The sequence below is a fragment of the Pelodiscus sinensis genome, chromosome 29 (genome assembly GCF_052426305.1).
Source record: "Pelodiscus sinensis isolate ZL-2025 chromosome 29, ASM5242630v1, whole genome shotgun sequence".
Lineage (NCBI taxonomy): Eukaryota > Metazoa > Chordata > Testudines > Trionychidae > Pelodiscus > Pelodiscus sinensis.
This window is the reverse complement of record NC_143080.1, coordinates 423,282-442,263: the sequence shown is the minus strand read 5'-3', so window position 1 is coordinate 442,263 and position 18,982 is coordinate 423,282. Positions and strand designations below refer to the sequence as shown.

The 18,982-nt window shown below is 66.8% G+C and overlaps 1 protein-coding gene across 9 annotated transcripts in view; it reads right to left on the bottom strand.

Moving 5' to 3' along the window:
* Nucleotides 1–4,105: 4,105 nt before the first annotated feature.
* The window catches only part of MPP2 (MAGUK p55 scaffold protein 2), a 41,357-nt gene continuing 26,480 nt past the window's right edge, over nucleotides 4,106–18,982 (bottom strand). For 6 of the 9 annotated variants that reach the window (XM_075918405.2, XM_075918406.2, XM_089773907.1 and 3 more), the window contains 7 exons: nucleotides 13,785–13,916; nucleotides 10,947–11,052; nucleotides 10,666–10,737; nucleotides 8,467–8,628; nucleotides 5,995–6,197; nucleotides 5,360–5,488; nucleotides 4,106–4,420 (listed from right to left, as the gene is read on the bottom strand). In XM_075918405.2, coding sequence (XP_075774520.1) covers nucleotides 4,244–4,420; nucleotides 5,360–5,488; nucleotides 5,995–6,197; nucleotides 8,467–8,628; nucleotides 10,666–10,737; nucleotides 10,947–11,052; nucleotides 13,785–13,916 — 981 coding nt within the window. In that variant the 3' untranslated portion in view covers nucleotides 4,106–4,243. The remainder of the gene's footprint in view (nucleotides 4,421–5,359; nucleotides 5,489–5,994; nucleotides 6,198–8,466; nucleotides 8,629–10,665; nucleotides 10,738–10,946; nucleotides 11,053–13,784; nucleotides 13,917–18,982) is intronic. The other 3 variants (XM_089773906.1, XM_089773908.1, XM_089773910.1) reach the window with 1 other exon arrangement.

The following is an 18,982-nucleotide window of genomic DNA, read 5'->3' as shown; positions in this document are numbered from 1 at the left end:
CTAACAACGTCCAGGGAGGAAAAGCCCTGCCCAACGTGCGGCTGCTCAATAGCGACATGGAACCGTTAGAAACACGGGGGCTCAAGAAGTCGAACGAGCCGCTCAGGGCTGGGGGGGGCTAGGAGAGACCAGCCTTGACGAGGATGGAAATCGGAGACAAACGCCCATTTCTCTCCTGGGAGGGAGCGGCGCAGGCCCGTTCACTAGAGTGCATTTGAGTGACACGTGCAAAGGGGAATATATACATCAGCTTTAAATCCAGTTACCTCCACCCTTCAATAAGCAACAGCAATTGGAACAGAAAAGGGGATAGGGCAGAAATGGGGGGTCACCCTTGGATAAGCCCCACAGAACAAATGGAAAGTTCACATGAAGTGCACCCTTCTCAGAAGCTACATTCACACACGGTAACACACATCAGCAGGAACACACATGCACTCGCCCACACACAAAGGTGTGCCCTGACACATACCCCCAGAGGGGCACCAGACCGCCCGAATGTGCAAACCTCCTCAGCCCAGCCTCAACAAAATAACATCAATAAATAAATCAGGAGTTGGCTTAAAACCCATGAGATTGTAACTATAATCACTTTTCTTTGCCAAAGAGCCTCGAAGCCTTGCAGGAGTGTTTGCAAGTTTCCCCACAAATACGAGGGCCAGAAACTTGGAACAAAAAGCCGAGTCTCATGTAATCACTGAACTCCAGGAGGGATTTAACTAATAAATAGTGTGAAACGGGTGATAAAAATTGTGAGAATTGGCAACACAGAAATCCACCTCTGCATACACAGACTCATACACCCCCTCTGCACACACAGACACATACACCCCCTGGCAACACAGAAATCCACCTCTGCACACACAGACACATACACCCCCTCTGCACACACAGACACATACACCCCCTCTGCATACACAGACTCATACACCCCCTCTGCACACACAGACTCATACACCCTCTGGCAACACAGAAATCCACCTCTGCACACACAGACACATACACCCCCTCTGCACACACAGACACATACACCCCCTGGCAACACAGAAATCCACCTCTGCATACACAGACACACTCACGGGGACAGACATACACCCACACCCCAAGACTAATAACTCATCAGCACATATACACACAGGCCTACAAACAGACACAGGGAAACAAATTCACCCCCTCACGCACTCCCCTTGCACAACCGTCCCCAGTCACCTACACCCCGGGGTTAAAAAGCCATGCTGGTTCACACCAAACAAACCAGAGCTGTCCAGCCCGGATCACCAGGCCGGGGTACGACTCCCGCTAAGGGCCCAGCATGCGAGAGCCCTCCGGAGACTCGGACAGACCGTAAACCCTTCAAGCAATCAAAACCCAGCCAAAAAGTCCCCCCAGCGCTCTGATTTCGGAGGCTAGCGTTTTACTGACGGCCCAGCTAGCATCCGGAGGCCAACACCTTCCTGGCAGCAGGTCTGATGGCTGCTCCGTTACCCCAAGCCGGACACACAGGATCTAGGCGTTTCTCTTCCTTACCCATTGTTAAAACAAGGGGCAAACCCTCTTCTCCGTGTTCCAGCTCCAGCTCCGAGCTTACAAAGTGGAACGGGGACTCGGCAAGACTGGGGGCCACTCACACAGTGGCAGTGGGACCAGAAAGGGGGGTGCTGTTTGGGGGTGAGAACAGCAAGGGAAGGAATTCCACGGAGCCACTTTGGAGCGAGCCCTTTCCCCTGGTTCCTGCCCCCCCGTGGTGGGGGGCCCTGGTGCCAGCTGCTTTCAAAGAGGAACTGCAGCCATCAGAGAAACAAGAACTCAGGGCCCAGTTCTACAAGGGACCCTGAGCGCAGGCCCCGGGGAGGGGACCTGCTCTCCACAGCCTGACGGCAGGGAATGCCCCCACCTGGTCACCGCAAGGCACGCAACGCCCCCGCTCCCCAGCGGCCATAGGTTGGGTCACTGGGGCTCCCCGTGCCCTGTCCTGCCGGCGGCTCCTTCCCAACCCTTCGCTGGCTGCAGCTCTTGCGTGAGGTAGATGTGGATGCCTGAAGCCTGCACTCCAGGATGGAGCAAAGGACTTGAGGGCAGGGGTCCCGTGGCTGGGAGTCGGAAGACCCAGACTCCAGGGCCTGACCCAGGCCCACTGAAGCCCAGAGGAGGCTGCACAGCCCCTGCGACCAGGTATCCAGAGATTCTATTCCAGCAAGGCCTGAATCTCTTTGGGCAAGTCTCTGCCCCCTTGTGCCTCAGTTTCCCCTCCCGTCACTTGTGTATTGAGCCTGGAAGCCCCTCAGGGCAGGGACTCTGAGTATGTACAGCACCTAGCGCAACCGGGCCCCCGATGAGCAGATCAGAAGGAACTGCCTTTGTTTGCTTAAATCCTGCACTAGTCCCACTTCTCCCAGCAGGGCTTGCGAGCATGGAGGACCCTCACAGCCTCTTCAGAAGCTCCAGTCTCCTCGGCTCAGCGCTCACACCCACGCTGGCCCTCCTGCTTTTACTGATCTTTCGGAGCTTGCTCCAAGCCGCGACAGGCCCAGTGCCGGGCCTACCCCCCTCCTGCGCTTCACTGTCTGGCTCCGGGGCCTCGCTTCCGGCAAACCTTGGGAGCAGGGTGCAGCCGCTGAGCCTGAAAAATGTGAGCAGCGACCCTGGTCTCCCCTGCACAGCTGGCATGGGAGGAGTGGAGCAGACACCTATGAAAAGCTGGGGGGGGGGTTACCCTCTTACCCCCAGCTGGTTCCACTGCGCCAGTCACTATGGCCTTGATTTAATGCCATTGGCATTTTGCTGTCACTTTATACACCCGCTACAGGCCACAGCCTCACGGGTATTTGTTACTTTACCCACTTCCACCCCACGCATCCTCGTCCTCAGCCCAATTGTGTGGGGCAGGTGGGGAAACTGAGGCCCGGAGCGATTCAGGACCTGCCCAGGAGGCTGGGACAGAGCAGGGAATCAAAGCCAGACGGCCTGTGTCCTACCCCTGTGATATAACAAGACCCTTTGGACCATCGAGCTGTTGATTTTCAGAGGGGCTGCAGTTCCCCTTCACTAGCCCCACACCCACGTCCTCTCTGCAGGGGAGACAGGACATGTCACGGGGATGATCCGTCCGGCTTGGCACGGGGATGATCCGTCCAGCTCGGCACGGGGCGCGAGGGCTGGGCTGGAAAGGGAGCTGAACGGTTGGCAGTGAAATAGCTGTGCAATTGCTGGGTGCGGATGGCCCCAGAGGATTCCTTCTGCTCTGACCAGTGGCCCACACCCGACGAATCGTCACGGGCTTGCAGCCGGAGCAGGACACGTGGGGGGCTGGTCTCTTTCAGGCAGCGCACCGGCACCCTGCTGGCCTTCGTACCCTGCTCATGCCAAACGGGGCGGGAAATTAACCCCGTCCCGCTCCCAGCCAGCCCCGCAGTAACGCTCAGTCTGGGGAGCAGGGGGATGCACGGTGGGGAGATCGCGTGTCTCTAAGGCTGAGCCAAGAACCCAGCTCACGTCATGGTGGACACTCTCCTGCCCAAGCCCCAGGGCCGGATTCCAAGAGAAGGGCCCGGCCCCCGCCCCGCTGGGCACGGCTGGAACGTGCCTGCTCCTGGCCCTAGGCGGGTGAGTAGAGGCGCCCAAGGGGGCCGTCGAGGGCGCTGCCGGAGACACTGGCAGGAGAGGGCAGCTCGGGCTGCACCGGAGCAGGCAGCCGGGGAGAACTTGCAGGGAATGAGGTGCCAGCTGGCAGCCCCAGCTCTATGCGCCCCCTGCAGCAGGCTCCTCAGGCTCCGGCCCCAGGCACAGCCCCGGGGCTGGCGGGAAGGGAGGCCCAGCACCCACCCCGGCACGAACGTGGCTGAGCTTGGTGTCCCGGGCACCGCCCTCTCTCATCCCGTCTGTGTCAAGAGCAGAGAAGGCTCCTTCCCTGGGGTGCCCCTCGGGAATGCCTGCAAGAAACTCTAACTCTGGCCAAGTTGTGTACAACTCCGGGGAGGGGGAGGGGTGTCCGACAAGCACCCAGTCCCGTGCCTTGCCACGCTCCCCCCCGGGCAGCCCCCGCTGGCGCCTGTCCTCGGGGGGATGAGGCCCGTTCCAGGCCACAGCTCCTGCGAGGACGGGCTGGCCGCAGGCAGGGGTCTGAGTTCCTTGGCTCCGAGACGTCCTCGTGGCTTGTGCAGGAGGGAGGGCGGAGGGGGCAGGCGAGCGGCGCCCTCCGCGTGGGGCAGGGTGGGGAGGCCATTGCTCCCCGCATGCCAGCTCCCTAGTAAACCCAGCTGACGGGGACCCACTGGGGCTCGGCCCGCAGCCTCTCCAGGGCCTCCTGCAGCTGCTGGAATGTCCACTCCAGGTTGGCGTTGACGAGGCTGAGGTCGAAGTAGTGGCCGTAGCCACGCTGGATGCGGCAGCTCTCGTCCACCGTCCGCTTCAGATCGGCCTCCTGCCCAGACACAAGCAGAGGAGCCGCCCGGTCAGGCGGGGAGCGAGCTCGCGCTGGCGGGAAGCCCGGGGACGAAAGAGCTTTGCAAAGGGGCAGAGGTGCACACGATGCAGGGCTCGGTTCACCCCCCACTGGGATGCAGCCACCTCTGGCGAGGAGCACAGCAAGCTGGCTATCCCAGGATCCCAGCACCTAGAGGCAACAACCTCTGGGGTGCAGCGCGGCAGCAGTTTGACCAGCCACCCAGTAATGCTACTCAGCCGTCTGGGACAGGAAGTGGAAGACGACGACTCTAACCCACGGCCGGCCGATGGAGGGCAGAGGGGCTGAACAGAGTGAGCTACGAACCAACTTTCTCAGGGCCCGGACAGTGCCGGGCACAATGGGCCCCAAAGTCTCTGTGATGGACGGGAGGCCGCCATGTACCCAGGCCCCTGGCCGAGCCAAAGGCAGCCTGGGGAACGTGTTGATTGGCCCCCTGGCGCCATGCGACAGCCTGGAGCACAGCAGGCGAAACCCTGCCCTGGCTCCCTGCCCTCTGCCCAGCCCCGCTGTGACGTCGGGAGCCTGCTGCCTGCCACTCCCTGGGGGCCCGTGGCGGGAGCTTCGTGGGACACCCCCGTGCCAGCCTCGGGGGGCTCTGGGCAGCTGGGGAACGGACTGTGCCATGCAGCTGGGGGGAGATGGCCCTGTGACCCCCCCCGACAGCGAGTCCAACTTGCGGCCACGCTCCCTGGGCGGGGAGCGCTGAGCGCCTGTCCCGACGGGCCCGATCCCAGTGCGTGTCACACACATGCTCGTGCCAGAGCCACGTGCCCACATGGACCCGCTGTGGGACCCAGGCATGCCCTGGCTCAGTCCCCCTGGGCCACGGGGGCCGCGAGCACAGTGTGGGCCAGGTGACCCCCTGCTCTCATGGCACCGCGGAGGGGGACTCACCGTGAGTTGCTTCGTGGCCACGCCGCTCTCCAGCGCTGCCTTGTTCATGGCTCGCAGCGTCTCGTAGTCGGGGGCTTCGATGAAGACCACGTAGGGGACGAACTCGGCCGTTCTCAGCACCTTCACCGCCTGGGAAAGGCAAGCCAGGCTGTCAGCACGGAGCTAGGATGGGCGAGCTTCCCCGGGGGCACTGGGGGCAGGATCCAGGGCTTTCCCTGCTAGCCTCTGGGCTCAGTTCCAACCCTGGGGGGTAGCAACCTGCCAAGGCCCAGGGAGACAGTGTTGCCCAGTGGGTGGGGCACTAGGCTGGGAACCAGGAGGCTCGGTCATTGACCTCTGAGCCTCAGTTCTCCCTCCCTCCTTTGTCTTGGGGGACGGCGCTCTAGGCAGGGAGCCTGCCCGTGTGTGGGCAACGCCTGCTAGACACTCGCTTTAGTCCCCGTCCTGAGACCAGGCTCAGCAGAGGCCTGGCACTCAGGGGTCCATGGACTGTGCTCCCCTCCGGCCAGGCTGGGGCGGGCGGCTGTGGGGGAGCCTGCCTCGCCTTTGCCCGAGCTGTGGCCGGCCTCCAGGGCTTCACGCCAGAGCCCCCCGCCTCCCCAGCATAAGCAGCGGCCGGTCCCCGCGGCGCCGACCTGCGGGCTCACGTCCAGGATGCACATCTTGCCGGACTCCACCACCTCGTGGATGGAGTCGATCTTGGTGCCGTAGAGGTTCCCCTCGTACTCGCCGTGCTCCAGGTAGCGGCCGGCCTTGATGTCTGCCTCCATCTCCCCCCGCGAGACGAAGCAGTAGCCCTGCCCGTCCTTCTCATGGTCCTTGGGCTTCCGCGAAGTGTCTGCGCGAGGGCACCAGGATCACACGTCAGTGGGGACCCGCCCGGAGAGCCAGCGCCAGGCTCTGAGCCCCCCCGAGAGCCGGCAGAGCCAGGCCCCAGCAGCCCTCTGGGATCCGACAGGCGCCCAGCCCGGATCAGTCTCTTCCCAAAGCGTGAGAAATCCGCCGCCAGCCCTCGCTGTGTGCCCGGCCTGACTCAGAGCAGGGCTGGGCACCCGCAATCCGGGGCCCGGCTCTGTCTGTCCAGGCACAGCTCGCTGGATTTCAACGCGCTTCCCGGGAGCAGCCTGCCCCACTGCGCCCCTCGGGTTCTCTGTCGCGGCGGCGGGACCCTGAAATTCAAGCTGCAGCCGCACCCCCCGTTCATGGGTTGTTTCAGGCAAGGGGGACAGCTCACGCCCCCACCCCCCAACAATGCAACGGACAGCAGGTTTGGCGGGTCATTGCTCTGGGTCAGTCGGTTTGACTCCGGTTCCACCCTAACGCAGACACCTCCCTGCCTCCGGCCCCTCCCTGCCTCCGGCCACAGACCCCTCCCTGCCTCCGGCTCCCCCCTGCCTCCGGCCACAGACCCCTCCTCCTGCCTCCGGCCACAGACCCCTCCCTGCCTCCGGCCCCTCCCTGCCTCCGGCCACAGACCCCTCCCTGCCTCCGGCTCCCCCCTGCCTCCGGCCACAGACCCCTCCCTGCCTCCGGCCCCTCCCTGCCTCCGGCCACAGACCCCTCCCTGCCTCCGGCCCCTCCCTGCCTCCGGCCACAGACCCCTCCCTGCCTCCGGCTCCCCCCTGCCTCCGGCCACAGACCCCTCCCTGCCTCCGGCCCCTCCCTGCCTCCGGCCACAGACCCCTCCCTGCCTCCGGCTCCCCCCTGCCTCCGGCCACAGACCCCTCCTTCTGCCTCCGGCCCCTCCCTGCCTCCGGCCACAGACCCCTCCTCCTGCCTCCGGCCCCTCCCTGCCTCCGGCCACAGACCCCTCCCTGCCTCTGGCCCCTCCCTGCCTCCGGCCACAGACCCCTCCCTGCCTCCGGCTCCCCCCTGCCTCCGGCCACAGACCCCTCCTCCTGCCTCCGGCCCCTCCCTGCCTCCGGCCACAGACCCCTCCTCCTGCCTCCGGCCCCTCCCTGCCTCCGACCACAGACCCCTCCCTGCCTCCGGCCCCTCCCTGCCTCCGGCCACAGACCCCTCCCTGCCTCCGGCCCCTCCCTGCCTCCGGCCACAGACCCCTCCCTGCCTCCGGCTCCCCCCTGCCTCCGGCCACAGACCCCTCCTTCTGCCTCCGGCCCCTCCCTGCCTCCGGCCACAGACCCCTCCCTGCCTCCGGCCACAGACCCCTCCCTGCCTCCGGCCCCTCCCTGCCTCTGACCACAGACCCTTCCCTGCCTCCGGCCCCTCCCTGCCTCCGGCCCCTCCCTGCCTCTGACCACAGACCCTTCCCTGCCTCCGGCCCCTCCCTGCCTCTGACCACAGACCCTTCCCTGCCTCCGGCCCCTCCCTGCCTCCGGCCCCTCCCTGCCTCTGACCACAGACCCTTCCCTGCCTCCGGCCCCTCCCTGCCTCCGGCCACAGACCCCTCCCCCTGCCTCCGGCCCCTCCCTGCCTCTGACCACAGACCCCTCCCTGCCTCCGGCCCCTCCCTGCCTCTGACCACAGACCCCTCCCTGCCTCCGGGGCGTGGCTGACAGGCCGTGGCAGTGCGGGGGGGACTTCCAGGCCCCCAGGGGTGCTGCTCCCTTACAAACCAGCCTCATGGGCCATCTTCCATGGGGCGCTGGGGGGGCACGAGGGGCCCCATGACTCCAAACACCGTGGGTGGGAGGGGCCAGCCAGCAGCTGGTGGGGGGACTAGATGGGGGTCTGGCACCCACCGGAGCAGAGGCCCAGCCCCCTGCACTCACTGGCACGGAGCAGCTGGGGCTGCCTTGCTTTGCTTCCCTGCCGGGGGAGGGGGGGGGGGCAGAGCCCAGCGGCTGGTGCCAGCCCCTGGGCCTGCCAGTCTCCTAGGCTGCCTCAGTTGGGGGAAGAGGCGGAGCGAGGGGTGGAGCAAGGGTGGGAGGAGGCGGGGCAAGGGCGGAGCAAGGGGCGGGGCAAGGGTGGGAGGAGGCGGGGCAGCGGCGTTTTATCCCCAAGATCCAGGTTTGTAAGATTTGGGGGGAAGGTTTATACCAAACCCTGGTCGGCCCCCTCTCCTGCATTCATCGTCCCAGCGCGGGGATCTGGCCTTGACACGCCCCCCTGTGCCCCGGGGAGGGGCGGGCGGGTTCTCTACTCACAGGGGATGGTGGTCCCGTAGCGCGCCTGGTCCGACATGAGCAGCTTGTTCTTGAGGCTGCGTCGCCCCACGCCCTGGGCCCCGATCAGCACCAGGGTTTTCCTGCGGAAGGGGGGCACGCGGGCCACCTCCTCGTAGATCAGCAGCTCGTGCCGGTCAAATTCTGGGGGCGCGGAGAGAAGGTGGGTAGTGCCCAGCCACGGCGATGGGGGGGGGAATCGGTACCCAGCCACGGCGATGGGGGGGGGATCGGTACCCAGCCACGGCGATGGGGGGGGGAAATCGGTACCCAGCCACGGCGATGGGGGGGGGAAATCGGTACCCAGCCACGGCGATGGGGGGGGGATCGGTACCCAGCCACGGCGATGGGGGGGGGGGGATCGGTGCCCAGCCACGGCGATGGGGGGGGGGGGATCGGTACCCAGCCACGGCGATGGGGGGGGGGGGGATCGGTGCCCAGCCACGGCGATGGGGGGGGGATCGGTGCCCAGCCACGGCGATGGGGGGGGGGAATCGGTGCCCAGCCACGGCGATGGGGGGGGGGGTGCCCAATGGGGGGGGGGGATGCCCAGCCACGGCGATGGGGGGGGGGATCGGTGCCCAGCCACAGCGATGGGGGAAATCGGTGCCCAGCCACAGCGATGGGGGGGGGGGGGTGCCCAGCCACAGCGATGGGGGGGAATCGGTACCCAGCCACGGCGATGGGGGGGGAATCGGTACCCAGCCACGGCGATGGGGGGGGGGGAAGGGGATCGGTGCCCAGCCACGGCGATGGGGGGGGGGGAAGGGGATCGGTGCCCAGCCACGGCGATGGGGGGGGGGGAAGGGGATCGGTGCCCAGCCACGGCGATGGGGGGGGGGATCGGTACCCAGCCACGGCGATGGGGGGGGGGGGAGGGGATCGGTGCCCAGCCACGGTGATGGGGAGGGGGGAAGGGGATCGGTGCCCAGCCACGGCGATGGGCGGGGGGAAGGGGATCGGTGCCCAGCCACGGCGATGGGCGGGGGGGAAGGGGATCGGTGCCCAGCCACGGCGATGGGGGGGGAGGGGATCGGTGCCCAGCCACGGCGATGGGGGGGAGGGGATCGGTGCCCAGCCACGGCGATGGGGGGGAGGGGATCGGTGCCCAGCCACGGCGATGGGGGGGGGAGGGGATCGGTGCCCAGCCACGGCGATGGAGGGGGGAAGGGGATCGGTGCCCAGCCATGGCGATGGGGGGGGGGGGGAAGGGGATCGGTGCCCAGCCACCCCAGTGTGGCAATGGGGAGTGAAGGGGGGGGGGAGATGCCCGCACAGGGCATGGCAATGGGCGGATGAAGGGGGGGGGAGATGCCACACGGGGCGTGGTGATGGGAGGGGGGAGAGATGCCCACATAGGGCGTGGCGATGGGGGTGGGGAGATGCCCGCATGGGGGAGGGTGACGGGGGCGGGGAGATACCCACACAGGGTTCGGCAATGAGGGGGTGAAGGGGGCGGGGAGTTGCCCGCACGGGGGGTGAAGGGGGTGGGGAGATGCCCGCACAGGGCGCGGTGATGGGGGGGGTAATGGGGGGGGAGATGCCCGCACAGGGCGCGGTGATGGGGGGGGGGGGGGGGAGATGCCCGCACAGGGCGCGGTGATGGGGGGGGCAATGGGGGGGGAGATGCCCGCACAGGGCGCGGTGATGGGGGGGGCAATGGGGGGGGAGATGCCCGCACAGGGCGCGGTGATGGGGGGGCAATGGGGGGGAGATGCCTGCACAGGGCGTGGTGATGGGGGGGGCAATGGGGGGGGAGATGCCCGCACAGGGCGCGGTGATGGGGGGGGCAATGGGGGGGGGGAGATGGGGGGGGGCAATGGGGGGGGAGATGCCCGCACAGGGCGCGGTGATGGGGGGGGCAATGGGGGGGGAGATGCCCACACAGGGCGCGGTGATGGGGGGGGCAATGGGGGGGGAGATGCCCGCACAGGGCGCGGTGATGGGGGGGGCAATGGGGGGGGAGATGCCCGCACAGGGCGCGGTGATGGGGGGGGGCAATGGGGGGGGGATGCCCGCACAGGGCGCGGTGATGGGGGGGGCAATGGGGGGGGATGCCCGCACAGGGCGCGGTGATGGGGGGGGCAATGGGGGGGGAGATGCCCGCACAGGGCGCGGTGATGGGGGGGGCAATGGGGGGGGAGATGCCCGCACAGGGCGTGGGCAGCCAGGGGCACTCACCCGCGTTCTTCGTGGTCAGGTACATCATCCTCTTCTTCTTCTTCCCGCTGATGCTGCCGCACAAGGCGCCTGCTGAGAGCGGAGCAGACTCATTCAGCCGCGGGCAGGCCCAGCGGGGACGGGGGGGGGCATTCTCCAGGGCGGGGGCCATCAGGGAGCTGCCTCTGCAAACCCCTCGGGACAACGGCAGGTTTGTGGGGGCCCATCACCCCCCTGGCTCAGCGCCCTTGCCACGGGCTGGGGACGGGGAGCAGCGCCCTGGGAGCCCTGGGGCCTCCTACCGGATGTGGGGGGGACTTCGAGGTCGCGCTTCACGAACGCCTTTCGCTTCTCCTCCAGCAGCTGGCTTGGGATGAGGCCGGCGCTGCCGCCTTCCACGTGGCAGGCCTGCAACGGCACCGGCACGGTGAGCCAGCCCCAGCCCACAGCTACCGCCTGCCCAGCCCGGCCTATGGGGCCCCATGCGGCCCCCAGCCCCTCGCCCGGGGCCCGCCACGGCCTCCACCCTCTGGAGCACCCTGCCCTGGGGCCACCCACAGCCCCACCTCCCCCCCGAGACCCCCTAGCCCGCGCTGGCCAGTCACCCCCCCCCCCCCCGAGGCCTCCTAGCCCGCGCTGGCCAGTCACCCCCCCCCCCGAGGCCCCCTAGCCCGCGCTGGCCAGTCACCCCCCCGAGGCCCCCTAGCCCGCGCTGGCCAGTCACCCCCCCCCCGAGGCCCCCTATCCCGCGCTGGCCAGTCACCCCCCCCCCTGAGGCCCCCTATCCCGCGCTGGCCAGTCACCCCCCCCCGAGGCCCCCTAGCCCGCGCTGGCCAGTCACCCCCCCCCCCGAGGCCCCCTATCCCGCGCTGGCCAGTCACCCCCCCCCCCCCCCCTGAGGCCCCCTATCCCGTGCTGGCCAGTCACCCCCCCCCCCCCCGAGGCCCCCTATCCCGTGCTGGCCAGTCACCCCCCCCCCGAGGCCCCCTATCCCGCACTGGCCAGTCACCCCCCCCCCCCGAGGCCCCCTAGCCCGCGCTGGCCAGTCACTCCCCCCGAGGCCCCCTAGCCCGCGCTGGCCAGTCACTCCCCCCGAGGCCCCCTAGCCCGCGCTGGCCAGTCACCCCCCCCCCGAGACCTCCTAGCCCGCGCTGGCCAGTCACCCCCCCCCCCCCGAGGCCCCCTAGCCCGCTCTGGCCAGTCCAACCCCCCCCCCCCCGAGACCCCCTATCCCGCGCTGGCCAGTCAACCCCCCCCCCCGAGACCCCCTAGCCCGCGCTGGCCAGTCACTCCCCCCCGAGGCCCCCTAGCCCGCGCTGGCCAGTCACCCCCCCCCCCCCGAGGCCCCCTAGCCCGCGCTGGCCAGTCACTCCCCCCCGAGGCCCCCTAGCCCGCGCTGGCCAGTCACCCCCCCCCCCGAGACCTCCTAGCCCGCTCTGGCCAGTCACCCCCCCCCCCCCCCCGAGACCCCCTAGCCCGCTCTGGCCAGTCACCCCCCCCCCCGAGGCCCCCTAGCCCGCTCTGGCCAGTCACCCCCCCCCCCCCGAGGTCCCCTATCCCGCGCTGGCCAGTCAACCCCCCCCCCCCGAGACCCCCTAGCCCGCGCTGGCCAGTCACTCCCCCCCGAGGCCCCCTAGCCCGCGCTGGCCAGTCACCCCCCCGAGGACCCCTAGCCCGCTCTGGCCAGTCACTCCCCCCCGAGGCCCCCTAGCCCGCGCTGGCCAGTCACTCCCCCCCGAGGCCCCCTAGCCCGCGCTGGCCAGTCACCCCCCCCCCGAGACCCCCTAGCCCGCTCTGGCCAGTCACCCCCCCCCCCGAGGCCCCCTAGACCGCTCTGGCCAGTCACCCCCCCCCCCCCCCCCCCCCCCCGAGACCCCCTAGCCCGCGCTGGCCAGTCACCCCCCCCCCCGAGACCCCCTAGCCCGCTCTGGCCAGTCACTCCCCCCCGAGGCCCCCTAGCCCGCTCTGGCCAGTCACCCCCCCCCGAGACCCCCTAGCCCGCGCTGGCCAGTCACCCCCCCCCCCCGAGGCCCCCTAGCCCGCGCTGGCCAGTCACCCCCCCCCCCCCGAGGCCCCCTAGCCCGCGCTGGCCAGTCACCCCCCCCCCCCCCGAGGCCCCCTAGCCCGCGCTGGCCAGTCACCCCCCCCCCCGAGGCCCCCTAGCCCGCGCTGGCCAGTCACCCCCCCCCCCGAGGCCCCCTAGCCCGCGCTGGCCAGTCACCCCCCCCCCCGAGGCCCCCTAGCCCGCGCTGGCCAGTCACCCCCCCCCCCCCCCCGAGGCCCCCTAGCCCGCGCTGGCCAGTCACCCCCCCCCCGAGGCCCCCTAGCCCGCGCTGGCCAGTCACCCCCCCCCCGAGACCCCCTAGCCCGCGCTGGCCAGTCACCCCCCCCCCCGAGACCCCCTAGCCCGCGCTGGCCAGTCACCCCCCCCCCCGAGACCCCCTAGCCCGCTCTGGCCAGTCACCCCCCCCCCCCCCCCGAGACCCCCTAGCCCGCACTGGCCAGTCACCCCCCCCCCGAGACCCCCTAGCCCGCACTGGCCAGTCACCCCCCCCCAGAGGCCCCCTAGCCAGCACTGGCCAGTCACCCCCCCCCAGAGGCCCCATAGCCAGCACTGGCCAGTCACCCCCCCCCCAGAGGCCCCATAGCCAGCACTGGCCAGTCACCCCCCCCCCCCGAGGCCCCCTAGCCAGCACTGGCCAGTCACCCCCCCCCCCCGAGGTCCCCTAGCCCGCACTGGCCAGTCACCCCCCCCCCGAGGCCCCCTAGCCCGCACTGGCCAGTCACCCCCCCCGAGGCCCCCTATCCCGCACTGGCCAGTCACCCCCCCCCCCCGAGGCCCCCTAGCCAGCACTGGCCAGTCACCCCCCCACACACCCTGGGGCCACCCACAGCCCCACTTCCACCCTCCTCCTGCCCTGGGGCCCCACTGGCCAATCACTACAACACACACACCTGCTCTGGGCCCCTACAGCCCCATCCCCAGACCCTCACCCTCCGGACAGCTGCCCTAAGCACTATCCCATCCCATCCACCAGACCAGCAGGGACCTTCGCCAACCCCTCCCTCGGGGGGGTGCATGGCACATGGCTGCGGCCAGGCATGGGGAAGGGGATTCGGGGCCACCCCGCTGTCCTCACCTGCCACCAGTTGGGGTCGTCCTGGTTGACAATCTGCAGCAGGTCCCCTGCGGTGAATTTCAGCCCGGCCTCCCTGCAGGGGATGAGGCTGTCGCTAGCCGGGTCGTAGTCGAAGTGGGACTTGACAAACACCTGGGGAGAGCGCAGGGTTGGCCCCGGGCAGAGAGAGCAGCCTCCAGCCGCTGGGAGAACCCCAGCTGCCCCTCCCGGGGGGGAGTGGGGCCTTGAGAGCTCCAGGGGGCACGGGGGCAAGGCACCTCGCCCCGCCAACGCCAGGCAGGCGGACGGAGCCGGACGAAGAGCCTCTCGCATAGGGCCACGGTTCCACCTGGCAAGCAGCAGGAGCAGAGGACCGGAAATATCGGGGGGAGATGGAACGTTCCAGCCATCACTCCCTTTGGGGTGCAGGAGCCCAGCCGGGAGCTGGGGCAAGTGTCCTCCCAGGCGGCCAGCCTGGGGCCCCAGGTCGTCCCCGGCCCGGCCAGAGGACAGAGGCGCCAACGGGATGTGAACTCCCCCGTCCCCGCGCTGCCCTCCCATCCCGGGTCACTGTCGTCTTCCCTAGCGGGCTTGCCTGGCCCCCCTGCAAAGCTGCTGGGAGCAGAAAGAGGGAGCCCAGAGCAGGGCCCAGCGCCCCGGTGCTGCCCCGAGCGGTTCTCCGGCGGGGGGGCTGCACGCGGAAGGACCCAGGGAGGGAAGCTGCGTTTCCCCGCGACAGCAGCGTGGAGCCCCCTCGGTCCAGGCTGAGCTGGCCCGGCCGTAGGATGGCCCAGGGCGGCCTGCGGGATGACGGGGCCTGACGTGGGGTGGCAGCAGCAGCAACTCAGGAGCCCATCCCCCGCCCCTTCCCCGCCCCCCGACTTGGCCTCACGGCTGCAGCGGAAGCAGGACGCCCGGCCCCACGTGCTGCCCCTCGCTGCTGCGGTGAAGCTGAATGGGGGGGGGCTACCCAGTTACCGCAACGAGGGGGGGCCGACCCTTCCTACCGCCCCCGTAATGCAGGAATCTGTGCTGCTCGGGGCAGGGGCTGGGCTTGGGGGAAGGGGTGGGACAGCAGTGGGCTGGGGGCCCGCAGCAGGGAGGTCGCCCTGAACCCCAGGCCTCTCTAGGGACGGCCCAGGTCAGACAGAGAGAACTGGCAAAAAACGTCTCTCCCTTGTGGAAGATGGAGGGGCCCCCCGGAGCCCGACCTGCGCCAGGCTGAGTGCGCGAGCCGAGCCCTGCGCCAGCCCCCCTCCCAGCTGGCGGCTCGGGAAAACGGGGCTTTTTTACCCGTGACAGATCCTTGGGTAAGTTATCGGCAGGGACCCAGTCTGGCCCCTTTGGATCCAAAAACCACAGCTCTCTCCAGCACCCATCCCTGGAGCCGGAGGCGGACTCAGCCCTCCCCATACGGCCCAGCCCCTGGAAGGCAGAAAACGTCCCCTTTGGCAGCCTTCCTGCGCCCCACGGCGGCGAGACATTTGGGTATTTAAACAAAGCCAAGCTCCTCCCCAGATCCCGCGACTCCGGGAGCTGGAGCTTTGAGGATTCACGTCAACTGTCGCCTGGCAGCACTGTGCCAGCACGGCCCGGCCCTGATCCCTCCGCGGGTATCCAGTGGGCACCTCTGGGCCAGCGAACGCCAGTTCCACAGCCGTCTGCCAGTCTGCAACCTGGCTCCAACCAGAGCTCAAGGCGCCGCCCTCTGTGTTTATTGGGCACCCCATGAATATTTAGTGCGGAGCCATAATCCTCTTTCCTTCCCCTGCCCCAGCTGCAGCCAGCCCACCAGAAATGCACTTTTCAATTCACACGCCGCCCAGCGCCCACTAACTTCTTGTGCCAGCCCAGCCCTGCACCGTCCCAGCACCCCGAGCAGCAGCCCGGCCTGCCCCGGGAGAACAGGTGGTCGGCGCCTGCGGGAGCACAAAGGGGTTGTGCTAAGTCCAGCGAGAGCCGCAAGGAATAGTGGGCGCGCGGAGTCACTTCATCAGTTCCACGGAGAGCCTGTCCACGTGGGCTGGGCAACACGGCGGCTTGCGAATATGCACTAGAGCGTTTCTCAGCCTTGCCTTTATAAAGTGCCCCTTTACAAATAAAATGAGAAGTCCCCCAGTCCCTACAGTTTTCAGACACACCATTGCCAACATGTGTCTAAACAACTTAATCGTGGCCGGGTGGACGATGACGTTTTTGGGTGTAAAAAGTACAAAAATAACGAAGCGCTGTAAAACTTACAACGAAAATTCAGTTTTCTCGCAATGTCAGTTGTGTTGACGTGCCCCCCGGACCTCTCTCGAGTCCCCCTAAGGGGACTGGTGCCGCTGGTTGAGAAGCACTGTGCTAGACCCTCGCCTGTGTCCACACTAGCAGCGCTCGCAGGCCAGGGAATCCCCCCAAAGCGCTTGCCCTGGGGCCCGCCCGTGAGGAGTGGCACCGTCTGCAGACACAGCACTGGCTGACGGGGGTTCTGCAGACCCAGTGACACCAGCTCCCTGGCCGTTAGCGGTGCTGAGAGACGTCTGGTGCCAGTCAGGGCTCACACCTCGCACCACACAGCTACGCCAGCACAGCCCTAGACGGGGGCCTGCTGTCGGCTGAACAAGTGTTCCTGCTCTAGCCCAGTGATTTTCAACTGGGAGGGGACGCACGCCTGGGGGGGCAGAGGTTATTAGGGGCACCTCGCTCCCCTAGATACTTGTCCAGGCTTACAACAGGCTGCAGCTAGGGCCCCCGGGAAGGCAGCGCAGACTGGGCTCTCATACGGACACGAGGAAGCTGGCACTCGTTCTGCGCTCGTGCGCGGTTCCCGTCGGACTCGGCAAGCAAGCCGTTTGGGTTGTTAAGTGAGCAGGAACGTGGGGTCGCAGCACAAATCAGACTCCTGAAAGGGGCACAGTGGTGTGGGAAGGCGGAGAGCCGCCAGCCTGGGCCCCTAAGCCACGCTCACACGGCACGGAGACTTGTGACCACGTTTGTAAAGGCAGAGCCGCCAGAGTGGGGCGACCAGTGCTCGTTCCGCGCCCGAGGGGCAGGACGGCCCCGGGGAAACGGGAGGAGGAACAAGCCTCACTTGCTTTTCCAGGCAGGCGAAATACTTGGAGATAATCGGGCGCGAGGTACAAAAGTCGCCTGGACAAGCCCAAGGGGAATTCCACTGCCTCTGGCAGCCGGGCTGGGGGCAAGGCGGGCGAGCACGTGCCGAACCGCACCTTGCCCCATCTCCACTAGGTGAAAGTGCGTTTCCTCAGCCACGCTACAGACGCTTTGCTGGAAGGGGCAGCCCATAGCTCCCCTGGGAAAGCAACCAGAGGGCTGTACTGGTGCAGCCCGGCCTCACAGCGCCATGGGCGTGGGGGGAAAAACATGGGGCGCTGTGGCTGGGGGCTCCCCCATGACCTGGTGCACTGCCTTGTGGGAAACGTTTGCAGTGGCTTGTGGGACATCAGCACCCCTCTCAGGGAATTGTGGGAGCTCGGGGTCCAGTTCCCACAATTGTCTCTGTTCCTTGAGCTGGAGCGCGGCCGGGAAGGGAGGCTCGGAGGGAATTCTCCTCCAAGGGCTGAGCTGGGGGATTAGAGCAGGAAACGCCCACCACCACAGATGGGATTATCTGCCACCAAATCCAGCACAGAGACAGGACAGCGCCAACCCAGCAGGGAAACACACGCACCTCATATACACCCCTCAGCCACATACAGCCTGCATGTCACACACACACACACACACACACACACACACACACACACACACCCACCCACACCCACCCCCCTTCGGATAAACTCAGGTGCTACACACACACAAACACAGCCCCATACAGCCTGCATGTAACACACACACACACACACACCCACCCACCCCCCCCCCCTTCGGATGCTACACACACAAACACAGCCACATGCAGGACAAAACACACTAGCATCACACCCCTCCATTCCTACCCATCCCACCTCCCAGAGGCAGGCGCAAGCCCACGGCACCCGAGGCCTGGAATGGAGGGAGCAGGTGATGGCTCAGACAGGTCCAAGCAACAGGGACTGAGCCATCAACTGGGGTGCCACTAAGTGCCCCCATTCCCTGAGAGCCCAGAGCACCCCCCAGGAGAACCCAGCCAGCTCCGGCCCCTCCCCTGGGTTTATCCAGAGGTCCCTGCAGCCAGGGGAAGCAAGAGGGCCAGTGCTCAAGCTGTGATCGATCCAGGTCTGTCACCCTACTGAGCACAGTGACCTGACAGCTGCTTATTAAATTCTTCCAGCTCCCTGCCCAAGGCATCTCCACCGGCCTTCTCCTGGGTTGCTGCCCAGCTGGGTGCCAGCCAGGATGGGGAGGAGAGTAGGGAGGCACATGGGGATCAGGGGTGCACGTGCCTCACAGGGGTGGTACAAAGAGGGGGTGCAATGCACATACTCCATGTACCTGAAGCTTAGTTTACAGACAGGGTGCAGTGCAGGGTCCCATGTACCCCACGGCGGTACAAAGAGGGGTGCAGTGCATAAATTTCTGTGACTGCCTGCATCTTACGTTCATCCTGTACAAAGTAGGTCTTGTGAGACATCATATGAAAACTCATAATCTGCTGAATATTATTGTTCTGGTAAAATGTGTGTATCAACATTCCAAGTAAAGTGATCAAGTTCTACTGTATGGCATTGCTCCAGCATGCTCCATGTTTAAGAAAAGCAGATCCAGACTAGTTTTTCAGAGACAAAGGTACATGAGGGGGGAGGGAGGAGAGCTCAGTAGTGTGAGCATTGGGCTGCTAACCCCAGAGTTGTGAGGTCAATCCTCGAGGGGGCCATTTAGGGATCTGGGGCAAATCTGTCAGGGATGGTACTTGGTCCTGCCATGAGGGCAGGGGACTGGACTCAATGACCTCTCAAGGTCCCTTCCAGTTCTATGAGATAGATATAGCTTCATATATTATTAACCCCAGCCAAGTGACCTACTCAAGCAGCCATTCTCCAGCAACAGGGGAGGAGTAAACAAGAAATTCCCATTAAATCACAGGGACAATTCAAACATCACATCCACAACAGACTGCAAATCACCGTGACTCAACCAGGATGTTGCTAGCCCAAGAAACTGACTTATAAAAAGGGGAGGAAAACATCTGATTTCACCCCTCTTCTTCCCATCTCTCTTCTGATGCCATTTGGGAATACCTGAAGGACCCTCAACTAAGAGGGCGGAGTCCACCCAGCAGAGCCTGATGTAAG